We start from the raw sequence: 19313 nt of genomic DNA on the forward strand, positions 1-19313 counted from the left end.
CAGGCTACAGTTGCCTATAATATAAATAGATGTGGTTCCTCCGTTGCACGAGCTCATGATAAAAGCCTGCACGAGTCCATCAACCCTGATATCAATTCCCCACAGACGATGAGCAGACTCCCATCTGTCAGCTGATGGGAGCCAATCCGTGGCCCCTGGCCGTCACTAGGTGGGTCTGTGTTTAAAACACAACGCAATGCCCTGATGCCAACGCATTCTCTAACCACTTGAGCCTCGAGTTCAAGCCTCTGTCATTGGTGACAGCGCGCGATGACAATGCACCGCTAGGGGACCACAGTTTACGCACTGGCACCTTCAGTGGGACACCGACTGTGAAGATCTTCTGTCCACTGGTAACGCGATGGAGAACTCAAGCGTGGTGGTCACGGTTGTTCCAACTGCTGGCCAAACTGAATTCCTCAACTTCACCATAAATGACACCCTCTCCCGACTCTCAGAAAGCTTCTCGGAGGAACTCGCCATGGCAGGATTACGCGTGACGAACATCCCGGTATCTCTGAAAGCCAGCACTCTCAGTACTGTCTTTGCTGCTGGGCTTCGGGCAAAGCTGCCGCCGACGGAACCCGCTCACCTGGTGGTTGCCTTTTGGGATTCCCCGCTAAGTCACGGAATCAATGTGTTTGTGGGGATTGTACTGTGCTTCACCATGCTGGGGCTAGGGTGTACGGTAGACGTTAGCCAGCTTGGGGAGCATATCCGCAGACCCATCGGGGTGCTGCTGGCGCTGGTGTGTCAGTTCGTCATCATGCCCCTGGTCGCCTTCCTGCTTGCTTTGGCATTCTCGCTCGACGATGTGGCGGCTATGGCCGTGCTACTGTGTGGCTGCTGTCCAGGAGGAAACCTATCCAACATCATGTCATTATTAGTGAACGGGGAGATGAATCTGAGGTTACTCAAGAAATCACAACCTAACAAAACGAATTTATCACACCTTTGGCGTGGACTATAAAATGCACTTCAACTAAAACGATCACAATTTATAGCCTACTTTTAGATGGAAAACAATATCTATAATGATTTATTCAAGATACCTATAACTCGAAGTTTAGGCACAATAAGTACGCTATTACTTGGATCTTCTGCATAGGCCTTTTGGTTGAATTTTACGCTAGAGAATTAGAATGGAATTTTACGCACGGTCATATCTCCAGCATACTGTTGGGACTTATGGTCCAAATTGTTTTAGCAGTACATCTTGAATTGATTTAAACACATCGCTATTTATTATACAGAAAATGGTGCCATTGCTTGGGAAAATAAGGATCCACCATTTTAGCCTATACTAGCCTATTCGTTAAATGTCAACCATTCTAAAATACTATTCGTGTATGCTACTGGTTACTCTGCTTTTACGTTTGGGGACTCAAATGAAGTTAATGTGATGTTGTCTTTCACCTTCCTCTCTCCAGCATCATCATGACCATCTCCTCCACGGTCCTTGCACTGGTGCTGATGCCGCTGTGTCTGTGGATATACAGCCGCGCCTGGATCAACACCCCGGTGGTCAACCTGATGCCGTTCGGCGCGATCATCCTCACCCTCTGTAGCACCCTCATACCCATCGGCCTGGGGGTCGTGCTCCGATACCGCTACAACCGGGCGGCCGACATCGTTTTAAAGGTTACTATGGGGCCGTCTCAAATAAAGGGTTGGGTATAGAAGAAGGTTTGGATACAGGGTGACTGGGTCAAAGTGGTATTTTTTTTACATTCCTTTAGTACTTTTTTTATATAGCAGGGCCTGCCTAATATAAATGATTGATGAACTTAGTGTTACTTCATATTTCAATACTAAACTCTAAAAAGGGAAAGGGCAATTTAGAATTACATAACTGATTCTAATTCTCACCTTAAGAATTTAAGAATAAAATACAAGATAAAAATAGTATATTTATTTTTGTATTAAAACGGGGTAGTTTGGCTAGTAAAATAAATTACATATTTTATAATAGTCAGTTGTGTACCTTTTGACTGTGTGTCATCACGAGTGTAACATTGTGCATATTGTGTATTTTTTTATGTCTAGCTTTCTGTTGAGACAAAGGTAACATCAGAGGCAGAGATGCACTGTATGGTCAGGGAGAGCCCTTCCACTTCAGATGAACTCATCTAAAGGCAGCTCAACCAGGAGAGGGAGAGGCATGAGATGTGTGACAGAATCATAGAACTGGATGAGAAATCCACAGAGGGGAAGGGATACATGAAATCAGATAGATTTAAGTGGACCATGCTTACTTGTGGCTTTCCCTTGGTCCTTTATAATATTGGTTCTGTTTGAATATCCTGAAAATTACTCAATTTTTTCCTTCCCTTTCCACCTTCCTAAAACAATCTGGATATAGAGAAGGCCTGTCATAAAACTTGTGTTGACCCCGTGGGGTATGTTTCCCCAGGTGTCCCTGTGGTCTCTGCTGGTGACCCTGGTGATGCTGTTCATCATGACGGGGGTCATGTTGGGGCCAGAGCTGTTGGCCACCATCCCTCCATCTGTCTACGTGGTAGCTGTTCTGATGCCTGCCTGTGGCTACGCTGCAGGCTACGGCCTGGCCACCCTCTTCGATCTCGCGCCGAACATCCGCAGGACCGTGTCCCTGGAGACCGGGTGCCAGAACGTGCAGCTCTGCACAGCCATCCTGAAGATGGCCTTCCCACCACAGCTGATGGGGGGCATGTATATGTTCCCTCTGCTCTACGCCCTCTTCCAGGCAGCCGAGGCTGGCATCTTCATCCTGGCCTACCGGATGTACAGGAAAGAGGTTTTACACAAACCAGACACAAACCCACTGGGGGACAATGGGGATATTGGATATAATAGGTTTGAAGATGAAGATATGGGCTTTGACACTTCTTATGGGGCGGTGACCACAAGTGACCCAAATCTCATCATGTTAGAGCCTTGTCCGGATGCTACTCCTGTTTAGTGTGCATGATACAATGATGGCCCACCGTAGGTGATGTCGTGCATACATAATGACATTCAGGTCTGCTTATGGCATCTCTACAAAAAATCCTTGTCATGTCAGCAATCTTTGACTGCAGGGAAGCTACCCTGTGTGTATGTACGTCTCAGAAAAGAACACTCAAGATTATGGAGGGAGTGAAAGTTACAAAATATAATTGAAGCAAGCATAAGCCATATGACCATGAAAAAATACGAAAAGGTTAATTGAAGTAAAAAATGCTAGTATATCTGAGCTTACTTCAACATATTGTTTATGAAAGAAAATGGCTGTGAAAATGGAAATCATCAAAAATAATCTCTGTATTCATCCCCTCTCACATTTTAGATGCAGTACAACATTGTTTCACAAAGGTGTCATCATCTCACTTGCTTGTAAAGTCTAACATGATCATCTGATCTACATGACCAAACATTGTCAATTATTATTTTGCATTGAAAGCAAGTGTTCAAATCCACTTGTTTTTGGTTCTTTTGGTGCCTATGGTTTCAGTTCAAGAAGAGACAAATCATGCAGTACAATCCTTCAACAGAGCCTAATATAACTACTCCATATCACCATATGTACGATGACAAACTGTCTGTAAAATGTACCACTGTGTATATGTTTATCAATGTATATTAAAATAGATAGGAACAAAAAAATCAACTGACACTTCTGCATTCTGTCATCTTGTGACGTTTCATGTTATTTGCGGCTTCAGAGTGATTGGTTTTTGAGGCCAATTAGGAGGACTGCCTCACCTGATTACAATTAATGAAATCGTGTGTCGTCAATCTATTTAAATTTGTCAACCAAACAACCCGAGTTGGCTTAGCAAAAATGGCTACATATTTAGATGAGTCAATCGATAACTATTCATACTCTGGCAGGTATCAAAAACCAAAATGTGCGGGCTGGAGAAACAAAAATTATTTTGCCAACTATGCAGACACAGAGGCGTACATTGATAACCACCATCGCGCGCAATTTAAATTCCTTTTATCCCAAATAAACCCCAATCTTAATCCGAGGCTACGGAAAGCAAACACCAAAGACGTCGCGGTGCAGGTCAATCCGAAGAAGGATGTTTCTGTGCAGTGTTCCCTCGGCCCACGGACCCCCATAACCAGAAAGCGAGACACTTTGCGCAAGAGAAGACAAGAGACCCAGACACCGGGTAGTCCAGGGAGTTCTGTTGGAGGGGTGCGTTACCCTCGCACTCTGGCAGTTTACTCCCCTATCGCGTCTAAGAGACTTGCATCCTTTCGAGAATATGCCAAAGTTGAGTCGAGACAAGCACAGACCGGTGACCCACCTGAAACCGTTAAGATTAGGAAAAAGGATGAAGGTGAGAAGTCTGAGGACAAAACAGAAGAGGCAAAAGACGAAAATACTTGGCCACATACAAAAGCTAGTAATACTGACCAATCAGTTATGACCGAGGGCGTCAAAGCCAATCAGGATGGTTCGAAAGTCAAGGCCCGCGTGAGGTTTCAGGTTTGCTCCATACTCACTCATTTAGAATACTCAACCTGGCTGTAACAGACCCACCCACTTTTTAGATTGACATGACTCATTTTAAAGGTGGAAGCTGTGTAGAACGTCGTTGTCAACGTTTAGATGGAACAATATGGAAACTGGACTTTTTCCACCATAGGGGATTTTAGATATATGCTGTTTCAAGTAAGCATACCGTGGCGTGACGTTTAGATAACCATGCAAATCTCTATTGGCAAGGCGATTTATCAATAGTCGCTCTTTTCTAATTCGAAAAGGCTAATTACGTAAAAGTTGGCATCATGCAAAACTACATCTCTGCAAGCTCCTGCATGTCATTTATAGTTGACACCTTTGCTAACAAGTATAGTCTCAATTTAAAACTTGCACAAGAAAGTTAAGAATTGTAAATTTCTAAAGCAGTTTAACCAATTTATTAATTACTACATTTAGCAATCATTAGATAGTTAAGCCAGATATTACCTTTCCCTCAATTTAGCGGTCTTGTCCAGATCATGGCATTTGCCATTCTTTGCTAGCCACATTAGCAGCTAACTAGCGTTTCATTTTGGGGGTGAATATATTAAGTCACATTGTCCCAGAGAGATTTACACCTATCAAAACGTCATGCCAGGATACGTCTACACGGCCCTTTTTAAGTGTTTCTAAAATCCCCTATGGGAAAAACGATTGGAACCATTTCCCTGTTTGACCGCTGGGTTTTATGGGTATTATGACACCTACTGTGGTACTCTATGCCATTCCCAGTTTTTGGAGCAGAAGTATGGGTACTATCACTGCAGAGACTGTAACCTGCGTTGGGAGAGTGCATATGTTTGGTGCGTCCATGGAACGAGCAAGGTATACTACGCTGGTCTATTCACTCCCTGTACTATGTTATTAATCTGGTAGTGCCTCTAATCAAGTCGTCTTTTTCAGGTCTACTTCAAGCAGTTCTGTAGAACATGCCAGAAATCCTTCAACCCCTACCGTGTTGAGGACATAACCTGTCAGGTAAGAATCTAGGCTTCTGTACTATACATTGTTAAACTGACATACAAACCATGGCACTAAAGACTTGGGTCCTCCACTTATCTATGTTCACTCTGTGTCCACAGACTTGCAACAAGGCACGCTGCATGTGCCAAGTGACCCCGCGCCACGTTGACCCCAAACGCCCACACAGACAGGAACTGTGTGGCAGGTGCAAGGGCAAGAGACTCTCCTGTGACCTCACCTTCAGTTTCAAATACATCATCTAGCAGGAACCTGCACATGAACCTTCACCCTCCCTCCCCCACCCACATCACAGGTCCTGCAGGAAGTCCTTTGGTGCAGAGAAGCTCTCATGCACATGTAATGAGGCTCTGGGATGTGGACTAATAGTTTTCAGATTTTTATTTTGTTGCCTTTATTTGCGTTATGAATGAGATTGCAGGAAAACACTACTTGATGTTAAATAAAATGGCAATACCCAGCAGTCTACTTTCTCTGGCCTTCTTCCTCAACCAGTGTCTAGGATAACTGATTTTAAATATTGACTACATACTCAAAGGCTTACAGGCCCTTAACATCGATGTGCAAGGTAATTGAGTAAGAAGCACAACATGAATGTGGACACCTGCTCATTTTAAAATCATGGGTGGCGATGTACTGTGCACCTTGCAGTCAGTTGCCATACCAAGCGATTGAGGATCTTGACTGGCTATGCCCAAACTTTTCAGCCTCCTGAACACGTTATGGACCGTGAACTTGACACTTTCCTATAGTCCACGATCAGCTCCTTTGTGATGTTGAGTTGGTCCTGGCACCTACCACCGTGAGGGTCAGCATGGCAACAGCATAGGTGTTCCTCTTGTCCAGGGTGTCTGTGCCATGATCAGCCTTTTAAAGCATTTCATGGCTAATCACTATGTGACTGTCAGTGGTGCACGCTTGTAGAACATCTGAGATTTTAAATTCAAGCTAAGTTCTCTACAACAGGAGACCAAACTAGATGTGACTAGTGACAGAGGTATATAGGCTCTTTTTGCCTGACTAACCAGCCATTATAAACCCATTGCTGAGGAGTGGGAGGTTACTGGAGCTCAGAAGCATGGCTCAATCTTAACTCTGCTACCAATGTACTGAATGTAGCCTTTTACGGTACAACTTAGTTGTGTGCTGGTGTGGATAGTGTAGCCCTCGTTTCCCTTAACAAGTCTGAAAACATATGATCAGGTTTTTATTTATCCAGAGAGAAGGCTGTTATGTGAGATGAAAGGAAAAACTTATCCAGTAATGCACCTCAACTATTTTCCAGGTAAATAATATCCATTCAAATGCAATAGACAAGTTCTCCGTGAGGAATGAGTACAGTGATCGTTTACAATGTGCCATGACAAGTTTCCTGCAACGCTTTCAGACCTCTCGTTCATGTCCTGCAATTCGGCAGGCAGCAAGCAGTGCCTTTTCAGAAGCAAAAGCACGGCTTTAATGGCAGCAGTTTCCCCTCAGAGCACAGGGCCATGGCACATCACCAGTGCACCGCTGAGATCCGCAAATAGGGACGAACACGGGCCTCAATTTCCCCTCGAGGCTTTTTAGCGTGACCTGTGCTGGTGTACAGGGCCAACATGGAGATCACAGTGGAGAGAAGGAATGCATATGGGCTGGGCTGGTCCAACAGGAAGCAGAATCTACACCAGCTCGTGCCTTCAACCAGTTCCTCTGACCCCTAAGCACATGAACAGTGACTCCCACCAGGCAGGCCAGTCTGGGAAATGTTTAAAGTTTGTGTGACAGGATTATAATAGTGGCGCAGATCATTAGTTTCTTAATATCTGCTCTGGGTTCTCTTCTCGCGTTAGCTTCATACATCTAATTCAAATCAACAGTGCATTTCACAAAAGTACAAGAAAAAAAATACTGGTTTTACACTATACATTTTCTAAAATATATACAGAGTAAAATAAGTTAATGTTTCCATAATGTGTTGTAGCCAGTCTCCACTTCTGTGCAATTATATGCATGTGTGTGTGCAAGTGTATCCAATATATACACCACACAGCCTAAAGTCTCTACAGGCAGCTACTTATTTGGTTACAGAGTGAGTTTCATTAGAAGACCTGTTGAAGCTGATGCTCATCTCCAATGCAAGTCAATAAACAGATACATGTATCTTTTTACAGTCCCTGTGGGGAACAGCTCCCCTAGGGTTACAATTACATGTTAAATATCCTTACATTTACAACCTAGGATGTTAGCTCTAATAAAAAATAGTACATTTGTCAAAAAAATATTCTTGCAGTGCTTTTCTCTTTCAAGCATGCTTTTGAACACTTTTTGTGTGTTTGTTTCTGAACCATGACAGGAACAGCCTGTCCACACACACATCCTTCCGGACTGACTTAGTCTCTCATGCTCCAACTCTACTGCTATGAGAACACAACATCGTCTCCCTGACCGAACCCCAGGCCCCATCCAGTCTCCTGAAAGGGCCCGAGGCAGCCACTGGCCAATATGGGAGGCCCATCAGGTAATTTCCGCCAAAACGCTTCCAGTTTAGCATCATCATGCCCCTTACCACCCCTCCTTCTCACTCCCGGGCCAGTCGTCAGCAGTCACATCATACCACGACTTATTGCAGCTGAATTTTGTAAGTTGGCTTATTCTGGGAAAACAGATATTAGCTTTAAGTATTTGATATATGTAATATATATTAATATGAGTCAGTTATTCCCACACATCCTTTAGCCCTTATAGGTGGAGTCTGTTCTGTCCTCCCGACACACCTTCCCAGCCTCCAGAGCAGATGGGAACTGTGAGTGGTACGGGGGGGGGGGTTGCTCTAGTCCAGTCAAGTCCAGGCTTTGTGCCTGAAGCCTTACAGTCCAGTGCTGACCACAGTGGTCTGGGGGCCTGGCAGGCCTGGGCCTGGCTCAGAGCCTCTCTGATCTGCAGGTTGAGCTCCATGAGGCGCCCGTTGGCCTGGGACAGGTCCCTGCTGGGTCCCACCACGGCCAGGCAGCCCGTCTGGCCCAGCGTCTGCTGACGGAAGTAGATGTGCAGTAGAGTCTGGACTGCGTCGTCTGACTCGTTCCCAAAGATGTCGTTAGGCCACAGAGACCTAGTGGAGAGGGGCATCAGCACTGACGTTTAAAGTAGATGCAGGACTGTGGACTAGACACATGACAAGCCTGTGTAGTCTATACATTGAGGAATAGCTGTGGGGTACGTTGTTTCTTTACCTGAAGGTTTTGACCTGTGTAAGGGCGGAGCCGAAGTCTCTGGCCCTCAGGGTCTCGATCAGTGATTGGATGGCCGTCTCAGTGCTGGTCTGGGAGGCATCAGACACACCCACATCCTCCTGTCCATCAACCCCAGACTCCGCCTGCTTCAAACAGCTCTCCAGGATGGCCAGCTCCTCTGACATGTTGGTCACCTTGGAGACACACACACCCAAAGTTCAGATAACCGCAGAGATAATCTCACGTGTGTTTGTGTACGTCAAAGTCTATGCAGCAATGCAGTTAGTATTGACGAGTGATTAACTGGAATAGCTGACCCTCTCTCTACATGTGAGAAAAAGAGTCAAATCTCATTCAGGGATTTAATGAGATTAAAGCCATAAGACAGCAGGGCTAGACAGCAAGGCTACCCCTCAGCAGAACATCCAGGCACTGTGTCAGTGCTTGTCTGTCTGGTCTGCAAAATTGTGTGTGAGAGAGATGAAAAAAAAGAGCATATACAGAGGCATCTTTAAGAATGTTAACATTCAATCTTAAGGGCACATTTGTAAGTAATCATTTACAATAACAGCTCACGACTTTACAGAACAACTATTGCTGTTACAGTATCTTAAATTCCAAAACGCATGTGTGTGATATGTACAATAAATTTGTTTAATTTAGCGTGTGCATTGTCACTGCTGGTTTCCCTGTCAGGGAAGATGGGAGAAATGCAGGCGGCCTCCGTGTCTCTCATGCTTTCCTGAACCAACCTGAAGCCCAATTAAAGAGCTCTTCGGGGAAGGGAAAGTAAAATAACAACCCACCATCTCCATCCCTGTGTTGACCTCAACATACACGGCATGATGGGTATGACCTGAAAGGCTCCAAGCATGCTTGAGTGGGTGACTTAACAATGTTTCTTTTAGGCTTGTCATCTAAATAAATGACCTAAACTGATTCCTATTAACAGAGCTTCTTCTAAAAACAACCACCTTTAATGTTCCACTACCCATACCCAGCCTCACCTCTGCTTCTCTCTTAATGGTGTCCACACGACTGATGAGCTTACAGTAAGCCTGGAAGAGCAGCAGCAGCTGGAAGTGCAGCTTATAGAGCCTGCGACACAGCTCCAGCTCCTACAGAGAGACCAGAGACGGTCAACACACCTCACACACAGGCATAATGATCACATGATCAGACGGATGGATATCCTGGGTTATCAAGAGTGGGAGGAGATGAAAGGGTTAGAGAGGCCCAGTGTGGAGTGGAGCGATGGTCCCTACAGAGACCGGACGACCTGACGAGGCCCGGAGCCATAGGTGAGGGTCTAGCTAGCACTATTAACCAGCTATTAACCAACCACAGGCTGTCATCATTAGCCATGGAGGACTGGGTTATATACCGACCATCACCACCTGTCTGTCTGGCCCCCTATGGTTAAGGTATAGTATGTCCAAGCACAGAGATATACTGACCAAATATGTGGAATTATCAAACATTGTTCCTAATCCAGGAAAATATAATGGAAAAATGGGAATTTAACAGATATGGGAATGGAGCAATAAGCATGCAAAATGAAGGTAGACTAAACATGGCTTCACAGCTCGCTCTCTCTCCTCCTCATAATCCAGGGCAACATCCCCCCTCAAATCAGGTACACAACTACTACAATGATTTTGAGAGATTTTACATCTGCTGTCAAATCAGAAGTGAAGAGGGAGTGGTTAAGAAGTTGATAAGATGATTCAGTCAAAGGCAAAGCCAAAAGTAATGCATAAATAACAATGATAAACAGTATGATTTGGGTAGATGGGGACTGTAGCAGAGTTATATGAGAGAGGGGTGGAGTCAGAGTGGGAGGGCCCAGGCCGTTGTTGGTTGACGACGGCAGCAGGTACATATGGAGAGGGATGAGATGATAAGCGTGTTGTCCGGACATCATGATTATATTAGAGTCTAGAATACTTAGAGAACCACTTACTGCTAGTTTTTCCATTTGCTAAGCAAGAGGGTGAGCAGGTCACAAAAAAAAAAAACAGGAAGAGAGAAAGACCAAGAATTAGTGAGCTTTCACATCGCAACTCTAACAACCACTCCATCCTGACACCTGTTCTCAGGGCAGGGGGGCTCAGTCCCAACAATGGTACTTAGAGAACACAGCTCACATCAGCTGGTCAGTGTTTTCAAAGCAGTGTAGAAATACAGAGACAGAAAACAAATGATGTAGATAGAGCGAGGGAAGGAGGACAGAGAATCTGAAGAGAATGGGAAGAAGTGGAAGGGGGTGATGTAGAAGAGAACGGTGAATGAGTATGTGCTCCTCTGCTTGTCACAGTACAACAGAGCTTTAGTCTGGAATAGCTCCTCTTTCACAGCCAAGTATGTCCTCTGACCTGAAAGAAAGGGGGAGAGGGAGGGGAGCAAGCAGAAATCTATAACCTCCAGCAGTGTGGTCAGAATACTAAACAATATCAGGGGACAGGGGGAGACCACGCAGTTGAGGCACCCGGCTGACCTCAGATCAGCTACAGTGCATTCGGAAAGTATTCAGACCGCTTGACTTTTTCAAAATTTGTTACGTTAAAGCCTTATTCTAAAATTGATTAAATTGTTTTACACCACCCTCAATCTACAAACAATAACCCATAATGACAAAGCAAAAACTAAGACAAAATATTTTAGCAAATAAATATGACATTTCCATAAGTATTCAGACCCTTTATGCAGTACTTTGTTGCAGCAATTATAGCCTAATGTCTTCTTGGGTATGACGCTACAAGCTTGGCACACCTGTATTGGGGGATTTTCTCCCATTCTTCTCTGCAGATCCTCTCAAGCTCTGTCAGGTTGGATGGGGAGCGTTGCTGCACAGCTATTTTCAGGTATCTTCAGAGATGTTTGATCGGGTTCAAGTCCAGGCTCTGGCTGGGCCACTCAAGGACATTCAAAGACTTGTCCTGAAGCCACTCCCGTGTCATCTTCGCTGTGTGATTCGGGTCGTTGTCCTGTTCGAAGGTGAACCTTTGCCCCAGTCTGAGGTCCTGAGTGCTCTGGAGCAGGTTTTCTTCAAGGAGCTCTGTACTTTGCTCCATTCATCAATCCCTCAATCCTGACTAGTCTCCCAGTCCCTGTCACTGAAAAACATCCCCACAGCATGATGCTGCCACCACCATGCTTCACCATAGGTATGGTGCCAGGTTTCCTCCAGACGTGACGCTTGGTATTCAGGCCAAAGATTTCAATCTTGGTTTAATCAGGCCAGAGAATCTTGTTTCTCATGGTCTGATAGTCCTTGAGGTGCCTTTTGGCAGACTCCAAGCGAGCTGTCATGTGCCTATTACTGAGGAGTGGCTTCTGTCTGGCCACTCTACCATAAAGGCCTGATTGGTGGAGTGCTGCAGAGATGATTATCCTTCTGGAAGGTTCTCCCATCTCCACAGAGGAACTCTGGAGCTCTGTCAGAGTGACCATCGCATTCTTGGTCACCTCCCTGACCAAGGCCCTTCTCCCCGAATGCTCAGTTTGGCTGGGCTACCAGCTCTAGGAAGAGTCTTGGTGGTTCTAAACTACTTCCATTTAAGAATGATGGAGGCCACTGTGTTCTTGGGGACCTTCAATGCTGCAGAAATGTTTTGGTACCCTTCCCCAGATCTGTACCTCGACACAATCCTGTCTCGGAGCTCTATGGACAATTCCTTCAACCTCCTGACTTGGTTTTTGCTCTGACATGCACTGTCAACTGTGAGACCTTATATTGACAAGTGTGTGCCTTTCCAATACATGTCTAATCAATTGAATTTAACACAGGTGGACTCCCATCAAGTTATAGAAACATCTCAAGGATGATCAATGGATGCACCGGAGCAAAATGTCAAGTCTCATAGCAAAGAGTCTGAATTACTTATGTAAATAATGTATTTCTGTTTGATAAAATAAATTTAAAAAGTACAAACATTTCTAAAAACCTGTTTTAGCTTCATCACTTAGGGGTATTGTGTGTAGATTGATGAGGGAACATTTTTTAAATAGATTTTAGAATAAGGCTGTAACATATATGTACATATACTATGATGAGCTGAAGTAATATTGGCTTTAGGACCAGTGGACAGACCAGGGTTCAGTCGCCAAAGGATGTGTAAGAGACTGTCTCCTTTGAGGCTCTAATTATGGCAATGAGCTTGTAGAAAATTAAAACATTTTGTTGAGGATGAGGGGATATAAATCTATTTTCTCAAATAAAATGTTTCAATAGGCACATTCCCATGCTTATCAAGTGTTGCATTAGAAAAGGCACACATTAAAAAGAAAACAGACTTTGTAGTCACATTTTTCTACACATGTAGCAATGCTGTGTTCAGATGTGTGTGGGTTAGTTATACCTGTGCCTGGGTGTTGGGTCGTTGGTTGCCATCTTTGTCGCCAAACGTCTTCCTGCAGTTTTCCAGCCACTGTGGGCATCGGATAAGGGAGGAAGGGAGTGTGTGAATACGTCATGAGATTGATACCAGCCTATGCCAGTCTACTTTTCTTTTAACTGTGTGTGTAGGGGTTGGGGGGGTAGATTTAATAAGAGCGCTGTACTTTGCGAATTAAAGAGGGTCTGTTCTAGTGCAGTGGGGCGGCGATCAATCCTCAAGGGACCGCACCAGTCTCATTCAATTAGTACCCTAGCATCCCCAAGCCCTCTCTGCATCCCTCTCTCTCTCGCAATCACATCTGTCCTCTTTATTTTTAGCCCGTCAGCAGGGGATGTCGCTAGCAATGTGGACGCTAAATCCACTCCTCCCTGTGATACAATGGCTGACCCGACGATGAGACACACAACCCATTTACCTCATTATGACTCAGTTCATTGTCACTGTTGTGTTCTCAGCCTCTTTCCCCCTGATCTGGAGGGGAAATTATGTGTAATCTAGAGCCTCATTGAGCCTTCGTCGCTAGGACTGAGAGGCTATTGAAGTACAACCAGTGGTCTGGTGCAGGGATGGTCTGAGTACAGATATGTGGTATGATCATTAGCCATAATTGGATGGAATAAGGATGTGGGATTGTGTGATCTAGGGATTCAGGAAGCAGTTGGTAAGAGTGTACTGTAGCTAGGGATGAGTGTATGTACTGTGTAGCTGTAAATGAGGATGAGATGGAGAGCTCACCTCCTCGGCCGCCTCCCTCTTGCCGTTGTAGGTGTCCAGGTGTTCCTGCAACTCCAGCACACTAAACTTCAGAGTCTCCAGCAGTCCACATGAGACCAACTATAACACAAACAGACAACACACATTAAATAAATATAGTACCTAACTTCCAAGTTGGACCAAACTTTTTTTATAACAGTAGCTAGGTTTCTATCCAATTGGTGTCAGACTTTCATGCAAATATTCTAAATTCTGCATAAAGAAAATGTGCATTTTCACTCCAGTGGTGCTTCCACCAAACTGATCTGTTGCGTAGAAAAATCAGTCTGATGTAGCACACACAATGTCATTTTTCACAAGTGTATTGTACAAAATTGAAAGTTCAATGTGTTTCCATCCATTTTAAACTTCACATAGAATTGTGAGATAAAGATCTGTCACTCATTAAAAGCAAGTGTAAGAAGAAGAGGTAGATCTGTTCTATGTGTGTTAATTCTATGCGTTTGTGTCTTTTATTTTCGGTTTTGTACATCAGCTGACAATACAATATTTTTGGTTATTGAAAATATATTTCACAGTAGTACAATGATTCTCTACACTATACTTGCTTGTTTTGTCACAAACTGAAATTAGGCAAACTATTACAATTTTAGTAACCAGGAAATGGAGCGATTTCTGCATTTGCACCTTTAATTGACCGCAAAACCAACTTTTAGCAATGGTCTTCTCAATCTCTGATTACATGGAAAAATACAGTCCATAAGCACAGAATGATCTTAAGGATCTGGAAAGATTCTACATGAAAGAATGGTCCAAGATCCCTTCCAATGTGTTCTCCAATCTTTTAAAGCATTTAAGAAAAAGGTTCAATACCAAGTTTTACATCCAATTGCAGACTGATTTTCATGCCAATATTAAAAATTGTGCTTAAAAGAAAATATGCACATTTACCCACCAGTGTTGTTTCCACCAAACTCGCTTTGATGTATCGAATAAGTCTAATGTTATGAGTTTCCATCCATTTTCAACTCTACCGACAGTTTTGTAACAATTCTTTTTGTCAAACAGCAGTCAAGCATTGATCAAGTCATCAGAATAAGACCCTTAATATTTATTGGAAAGGAGCATCAAGCTCATCACTGTGCACTTTCACCACCCTGTGAAGTTCATTATATTTCAACTATAGCCTGATAAACTACATGGTTTCCCAAGTCGTAGTGGGAGGACCACACAGCATATCATCGTGTAATAAATTTACTTCGATATGATAGTTATTATATCAATATTTGCGTTCCATCACCATTTCTCACGTAATTAATTTGACCCAAAGAAATATCACAATGTCGAAAGAACAAATTCTGTCAGCATTTATAAAATGTTACAGAAACTTAATGTTTCAATCAATTTCCCAAATTTTCCCAGAACTTTTCCATGGGAAGTTGAGCCCTGGAATTTGGGGAATTTTGCTTAAATTTATTAGAAAAAGTTTGCTTTAATATTTTTTGTGGGATACGCAATTCTAGGTCTTGTGGCATATTTTGGTTAAACTATCCCAAATTCAATGGAATTGTAACCCTCTGCATGCACAGTGCATTCTTCCATCACATGTACAGCTGATTCTCAAGATCTTGCACACAAATAAGATGTTATTGAGCCCACACAACTACACCGTCTGGTAAGTTTTGACTAAAATGCTGGGTGGGGTGAATATATTTTATACGATATACATGATTTTTTGTTAACTAGTGAATAGTAGCCTACAGCAAAGTGTGTTTAAATCATTCCTAACTTGTTAACAATTTCTGCAAGTTAGTTTTTGCTAACATGTGGGGTTTAGCTTGCTTGAGCCTGCTAACTGAGGAGTGTTAATTAACCTGTTTCCGTACATTTGAAGTCAGAAGTTTACATACACTTAGGTTGGAGTCATTAAAAATGGTTTTTCAACCACTCCACAAATTTCTTGTTAACAAACTATAGTTGTGGCAAGTTGGTTAGGACATCTACTTTGTGCATGACACAAGTATTTTTTCCAACAATTGTTTACAGACAGATTATTTCACTTATAACTCACTGTATTACAATTCCACTGGGTCAGAAGTTTACATACACTAAGTTGACTGTCTTTAAACTGCTTGGAAAATTCCAGAAAATTATGTCATGGCTTTAGAAGTTCTGATTGACTCAAATGATGTCAATTAGCCTATTGGAGGTGTACCTGTTGATGTATTTCAAGGCCTACCTTCAAACTCAGTGCCTCTTTGCTTGACATCATGGGAAAATCAAAAGACCTCAGAAAAAAAATTGCAGACCTCCACAAGTCTGGTTCATCCTTGGCAGCAATTTCTGAAACGCCTGAAGGTACAAATTACAGTTCGCAAGCATAAACACCATGAGACCACGCAGCAGTCATACCGCTCAGGAAGGAGACGAGTTCCGTCTCCTAGAGATGAATGTATTTGGGTGTGGAAAGTGCAAATCAATCCCAGAACAGCAGCAAAGGACCTTGTGAACATGCTGGAGGAAACAGGTACAAAAGTATCTATATCCACAGTAAAACAAGTCCTATATCAACATAACCTGAAAGGCAGCTCAGCAAGGAAGAAGCCACTGCTCCAAAAACCGCCATAAAAAAGCCAGACTACGGTTTGCAACTGCACATGGGGACAAAGATCATACTTTTTGGAGAAATGTCCTCTGGTCCGATGAAACAAAAATATAACTGTTTGGCCATAATGAGCATCGTTATGTTTGGAGGAAAAAGGGGGACGCTTGCAAGCCAAAGAACACCATCCCAACAGTGAAGCACGGGGGTGGCAGCATCATGTTGTGGGGGTGCTTTGCTGCAGAAGGGACTGGTGCACTTCACAAAATATATGGCATCATGAGGTAGGAAAATGATGTGGATATATTGAAGCAACATCTCAAGACATCAGTCAGAAAGTTAAAGCTTGGTCACAAATGGGTCTTCCAAATGGACAATAGCCCCAAGCATACTTCCAAAGTTGTGTCAAAATGGCTTAAGGACAACAAAGTCAAGGTATTGGAGTGGCCATCACCCTGATCTCAATCCCATAGAAAACTTGTGGGCAGAACTTAAAAAGCATGTGAGAGCAAGGAGGCCTACAAACCTGACTCAGTTACACCAGCTCTGTCAGGAAGAATGGGCCAAAATTCACCCAACGTATTGTGGGAAGCTTGTGGAAGGCTACCCGAAACATTTGACCCAAGTTAAACAATGTAATTGAGTATGTAAACTCCTGACCCACTGGGAATGTGACGAAATAAAAACTGAAATAAATCATTCTCTACTATTATTCTGACATCTCACATTCTTAAAATAAAGTGGTGATCCTAACTGATCTAAGACAGGGAATTTTTACTAGGATTAAAATGTCAGGAACTTCCAACTTCAACTGTACATGTTTCATTTTCAAACATTTATCTTGCAAAGGAGCTGTTTAATCTAACTGATTAACTATTTATTTGTACATTCAATTTAATATATATATATTTTTTACACATTTATTTCCTAACCTTTACAGTAAAATGCCACGGGCACTATCTGATGTGTGAAGACATTTCACTGTAGCTAAATGTAGAAGGAAAAGCTGTGTACATTTGCAAATACTGTGTCAAATCATCATGTGAAGAATCCAACAAAGACGCAGAATCATCTCGCCAAGTGCATAAAGTTCCGTCAGCGCTCACAACAAGCAGCCTCTGGCAAAAGTCCCTCTACTTCTAGTCGAGGTGAAAATGATGAAGACACCTTATCGATGGCAGCAGCTCATGGTCCTGGAATCAGACATTGTTTGACTCAAGAGGAATGTAGTCAGAGAAATGCTGATAAATGTCTTGCTCAAGCTGTGTATGCAACTGGTTCACCTCGATGCTCACAGGCAATGTGTATTGGAAGAGATTTCAGAATGTTCTTCGCCCAGCATACACCCCTCCAACCAGACTTTATCAACTAATTTGCTGGATGCAGAGTTCAAGTGAAGGTCAAGCAAATCATAGAGAGGGCAGACTGTATTGCAATCATCTCTGATGGGTGGTCGAATGCTAGTAGGCAAGGAATAATTACCTATGTCTCCACAACAGACACACCGGTCTCCACATTGCAGATGAGCTGAACAACAGAAGGTATTTGCACTGGTGACAGACAATGCTGCGAACATGAAGGCTGCTTGGTCTAAAGGAGGAGTCCTACGCTCACATCACACCCATTGGCTGTGCTGCTCATGCATCGAATCTGCTCCTCAAGGATATTGTGGCACTGAAAACAATGGATATACTCTACAAGAGAACCAAGGAAATGGTTAGGTATGTGAAGGGTCTTGAAGTTGAAGCAGCAATCTACATCCCCAAGCAAAGTGAGAAGAATAAGAGCACCACATTGAAGCTGCCCAGCAACACAAGTTGGCACAATGTTGCCATCATGTTTGACAGTCTCCTGGAGGGGAAGGAGTCTCACCAAGAAATGGCCATATCACTGTCTGCCGATATAGACAGCCCCATCAAGAGGATCTTCCTGGATTATGTATTTTGGGAGAGAGTGGTAAGCAGTCTGAAACCTTTAGCATTAGCCATTGCACGGATTGAGGGAGACAATGCCATCCTGTCTGTGATGTTCAGAATCTGCTTGCAGATGTAAGAGAAGAAATCCGTACTGCCCTGCCCACAGAGATCAACAAGGCCTATGGTGTCGTCACCACCGTGTCTCGCCACCTTGGCCTGGAAGAGGGCAAGGTTCTTGGCAGTTTGGCGAAGTACACTTCCAAGCAAGAGCTTTGGGGTAAAGATGCAGTATGGTAGTCGTGCCAACATACAGTGCCTTGCGAAAGTATTTGGCCCCCTTGAACTTTGAAACCTTTTGCCACATTTCAGGCTTCCAACATAAAGATATAAAACTGTATTTTTTTTGTGAAGAATCAACAACAAGTGGGACACAATCATGAAGTGGAACGACATTTATTGGATATTTCAAACTTTTTTAACAAATCAAAAACTGAAAAATTGGGCGTGCAAAATTATTCAGCCCCCTTAAGTTAATACTTTGTAGCGCCACCTTTTGCTGCGATTACAGCTGTAAGTCACTTGGGGTATGTCTCTATCAGTTTTGCCCATCGAGAGACTGAATTTTTTTCCCATTCCTCCTTGCAAAACAGCTCGAGCTCAGTGAGGTTGGATGGAGAGCATTTGTGAACAGCAGTTTTCAGTTCTTTCCACAGATTCTCGATTGGATTCAGGTCTGGACATTGACTTGGCCATTCTAACACCTGGATATGTTTATTTTTGAACCATTCCATTGTAGATTTTTCTTTATGTTTTGGATCATTGTCTTGTTGGAAGACAAATCTCCGTCCCAGTCTCAGGTCTTTTGCAGACTCCATCAGGTTTTCTTCCAGAATGGTCCTGTATTTGGCTCCATCCATCTTCCCATCAATTTCAACCATCTTCCCTGTCCCTGCTGAAGAAAAGCAGGCCCAAACCATGATGCTGCCACCACCA

General features: G+C 43.4%; 3 protein-coding genes across 21 annotated transcripts in view; 2 read left to right on the forward strand and 1 right to left on the reverse strand.

Annotated features, from left to right (window-relative positions):
* Positions 1-335: 335 nt before the first annotated feature.
* slc10a4 (solute carrier family 10 member 4) lies at positions 336-3611 on the forward strand. The gene is made up of 3 exons (XM_064935618.1): positions 336-909; positions 1431-1641; positions 2414-3611. Exons 1-3 carry the CDS (start codon positions 362-364, stop codon positions 2939-2941), a joined length of 1287 nt encoding a protein of 428 aa, XP_064791690.1. The 5' UTR covers positions 336-361; the 3' UTR covers positions 2942-3611.
* A 191-nt stretch (positions 3612-3802) lies between these two features.
* Positions 3803-5939, forward strand: LOC135513002 (zygote arrest protein 1-like). The gene is made up of 4 exons (XM_064935619.1): positions 3803-4459; positions 5228-5320; positions 5399-5473; positions 5578-5939. The coding sequence occupies exons 1-4, from the start codon at positions 3803-3805 to the stop codon at positions 5719-5721; spliced, it is 969 nt and encodes a 322-aa protein (XP_064791691.1). The 3' UTR covers positions 5722-5939.
* A 731-nt stretch (positions 5940-6670) lies between these two features.
* Positions 6671-19313, reverse strand: part of fryl (furry homolog, like) — a 104616-nt gene continuing 91973 nt past the window's right edge. For 15 of the 19 annotated variants that reach the window (XM_064935615.1, XM_064935613.1, XM_064935614.1 and 12 more), the window contains 6 exons: positions 13824-13922; positions 13050-13118; positions 10652-10669; positions 9696-9806; positions 8689-8882; positions 6671-8567 (listed from right to left, as the gene is read on the reverse strand). In XM_064935615.1, coding sequence (XP_064791687.1) covers positions 8198-8567; positions 8689-8882; positions 9696-9806; positions 10652-10669; positions 13050-13118; positions 13824-13922 — 861 coding nt within the window. In that variant the 3' untranslated portion in view covers positions 6671-8197. The remainder of the gene's footprint in view (positions 8568-8688; positions 8883-9695; positions 9807-10651; positions 10670-13049; positions 13119-13823; positions 13923-19313) is intronic. The other 4 variants (XM_064935607.1, XM_064935601.1, XM_064935617.1 and 1 more) reach the window with 2 other exon arrangements.

Source organism: Oncorhynchus masou, chromosome 24 (genome assembly GCF_036934945.1).
Source record: "Oncorhynchus masou masou isolate Uvic2021 chromosome 24, UVic_Omas_1.1, whole genome shotgun sequence".
NCBI lineage: Eukaryota > Metazoa > Chordata > Actinopteri > Salmoniformes > Salmonidae > Oncorhynchus > Oncorhynchus masou.

Coding starts and splice junctions, on each gene's coding strand:
- LOC135513002 (XM_064935619.1), top strand. CDS start 3,803: ATGGCTACATATTTAGATGAGTCAATCGATAACTATTCATACTCTGGC. Junction 5,321..5,398: donor GCGTCCATGGAACGAGCAAG/GTATACTACGCT, acceptor CGTCTTTTTCAG/GTCTACTTCAAGCAGTTCTG. Junction 5,474..5,577: donor TTGAGGACATAACCTGTCAG/GTAAGAATCTAG, acceptor CTGTGTCCACAG/ACTTGCAACAAGGCACGCTG.
- slc10a4 (XM_064935618.1), top strand. CDS start 362: ATGGAGAACTCAAGCGTGGTGGTCACGGTTGTTCCAACTGCTGGCCAA. Junction 910..1,430: donor AACGGGGAGATGAATCTGAG/GTTACTCAAGAA, acceptor TCCTCTCTCCAG/CATCATCATGACCATCTCCT. Junction 1,642..2,413: donor CGGCCGACATCGTTTTAAAG/GTTACTATGGGG, acceptor ATGTTTCCCCAG/GTGTCCCTGTGGTCTCTGCT.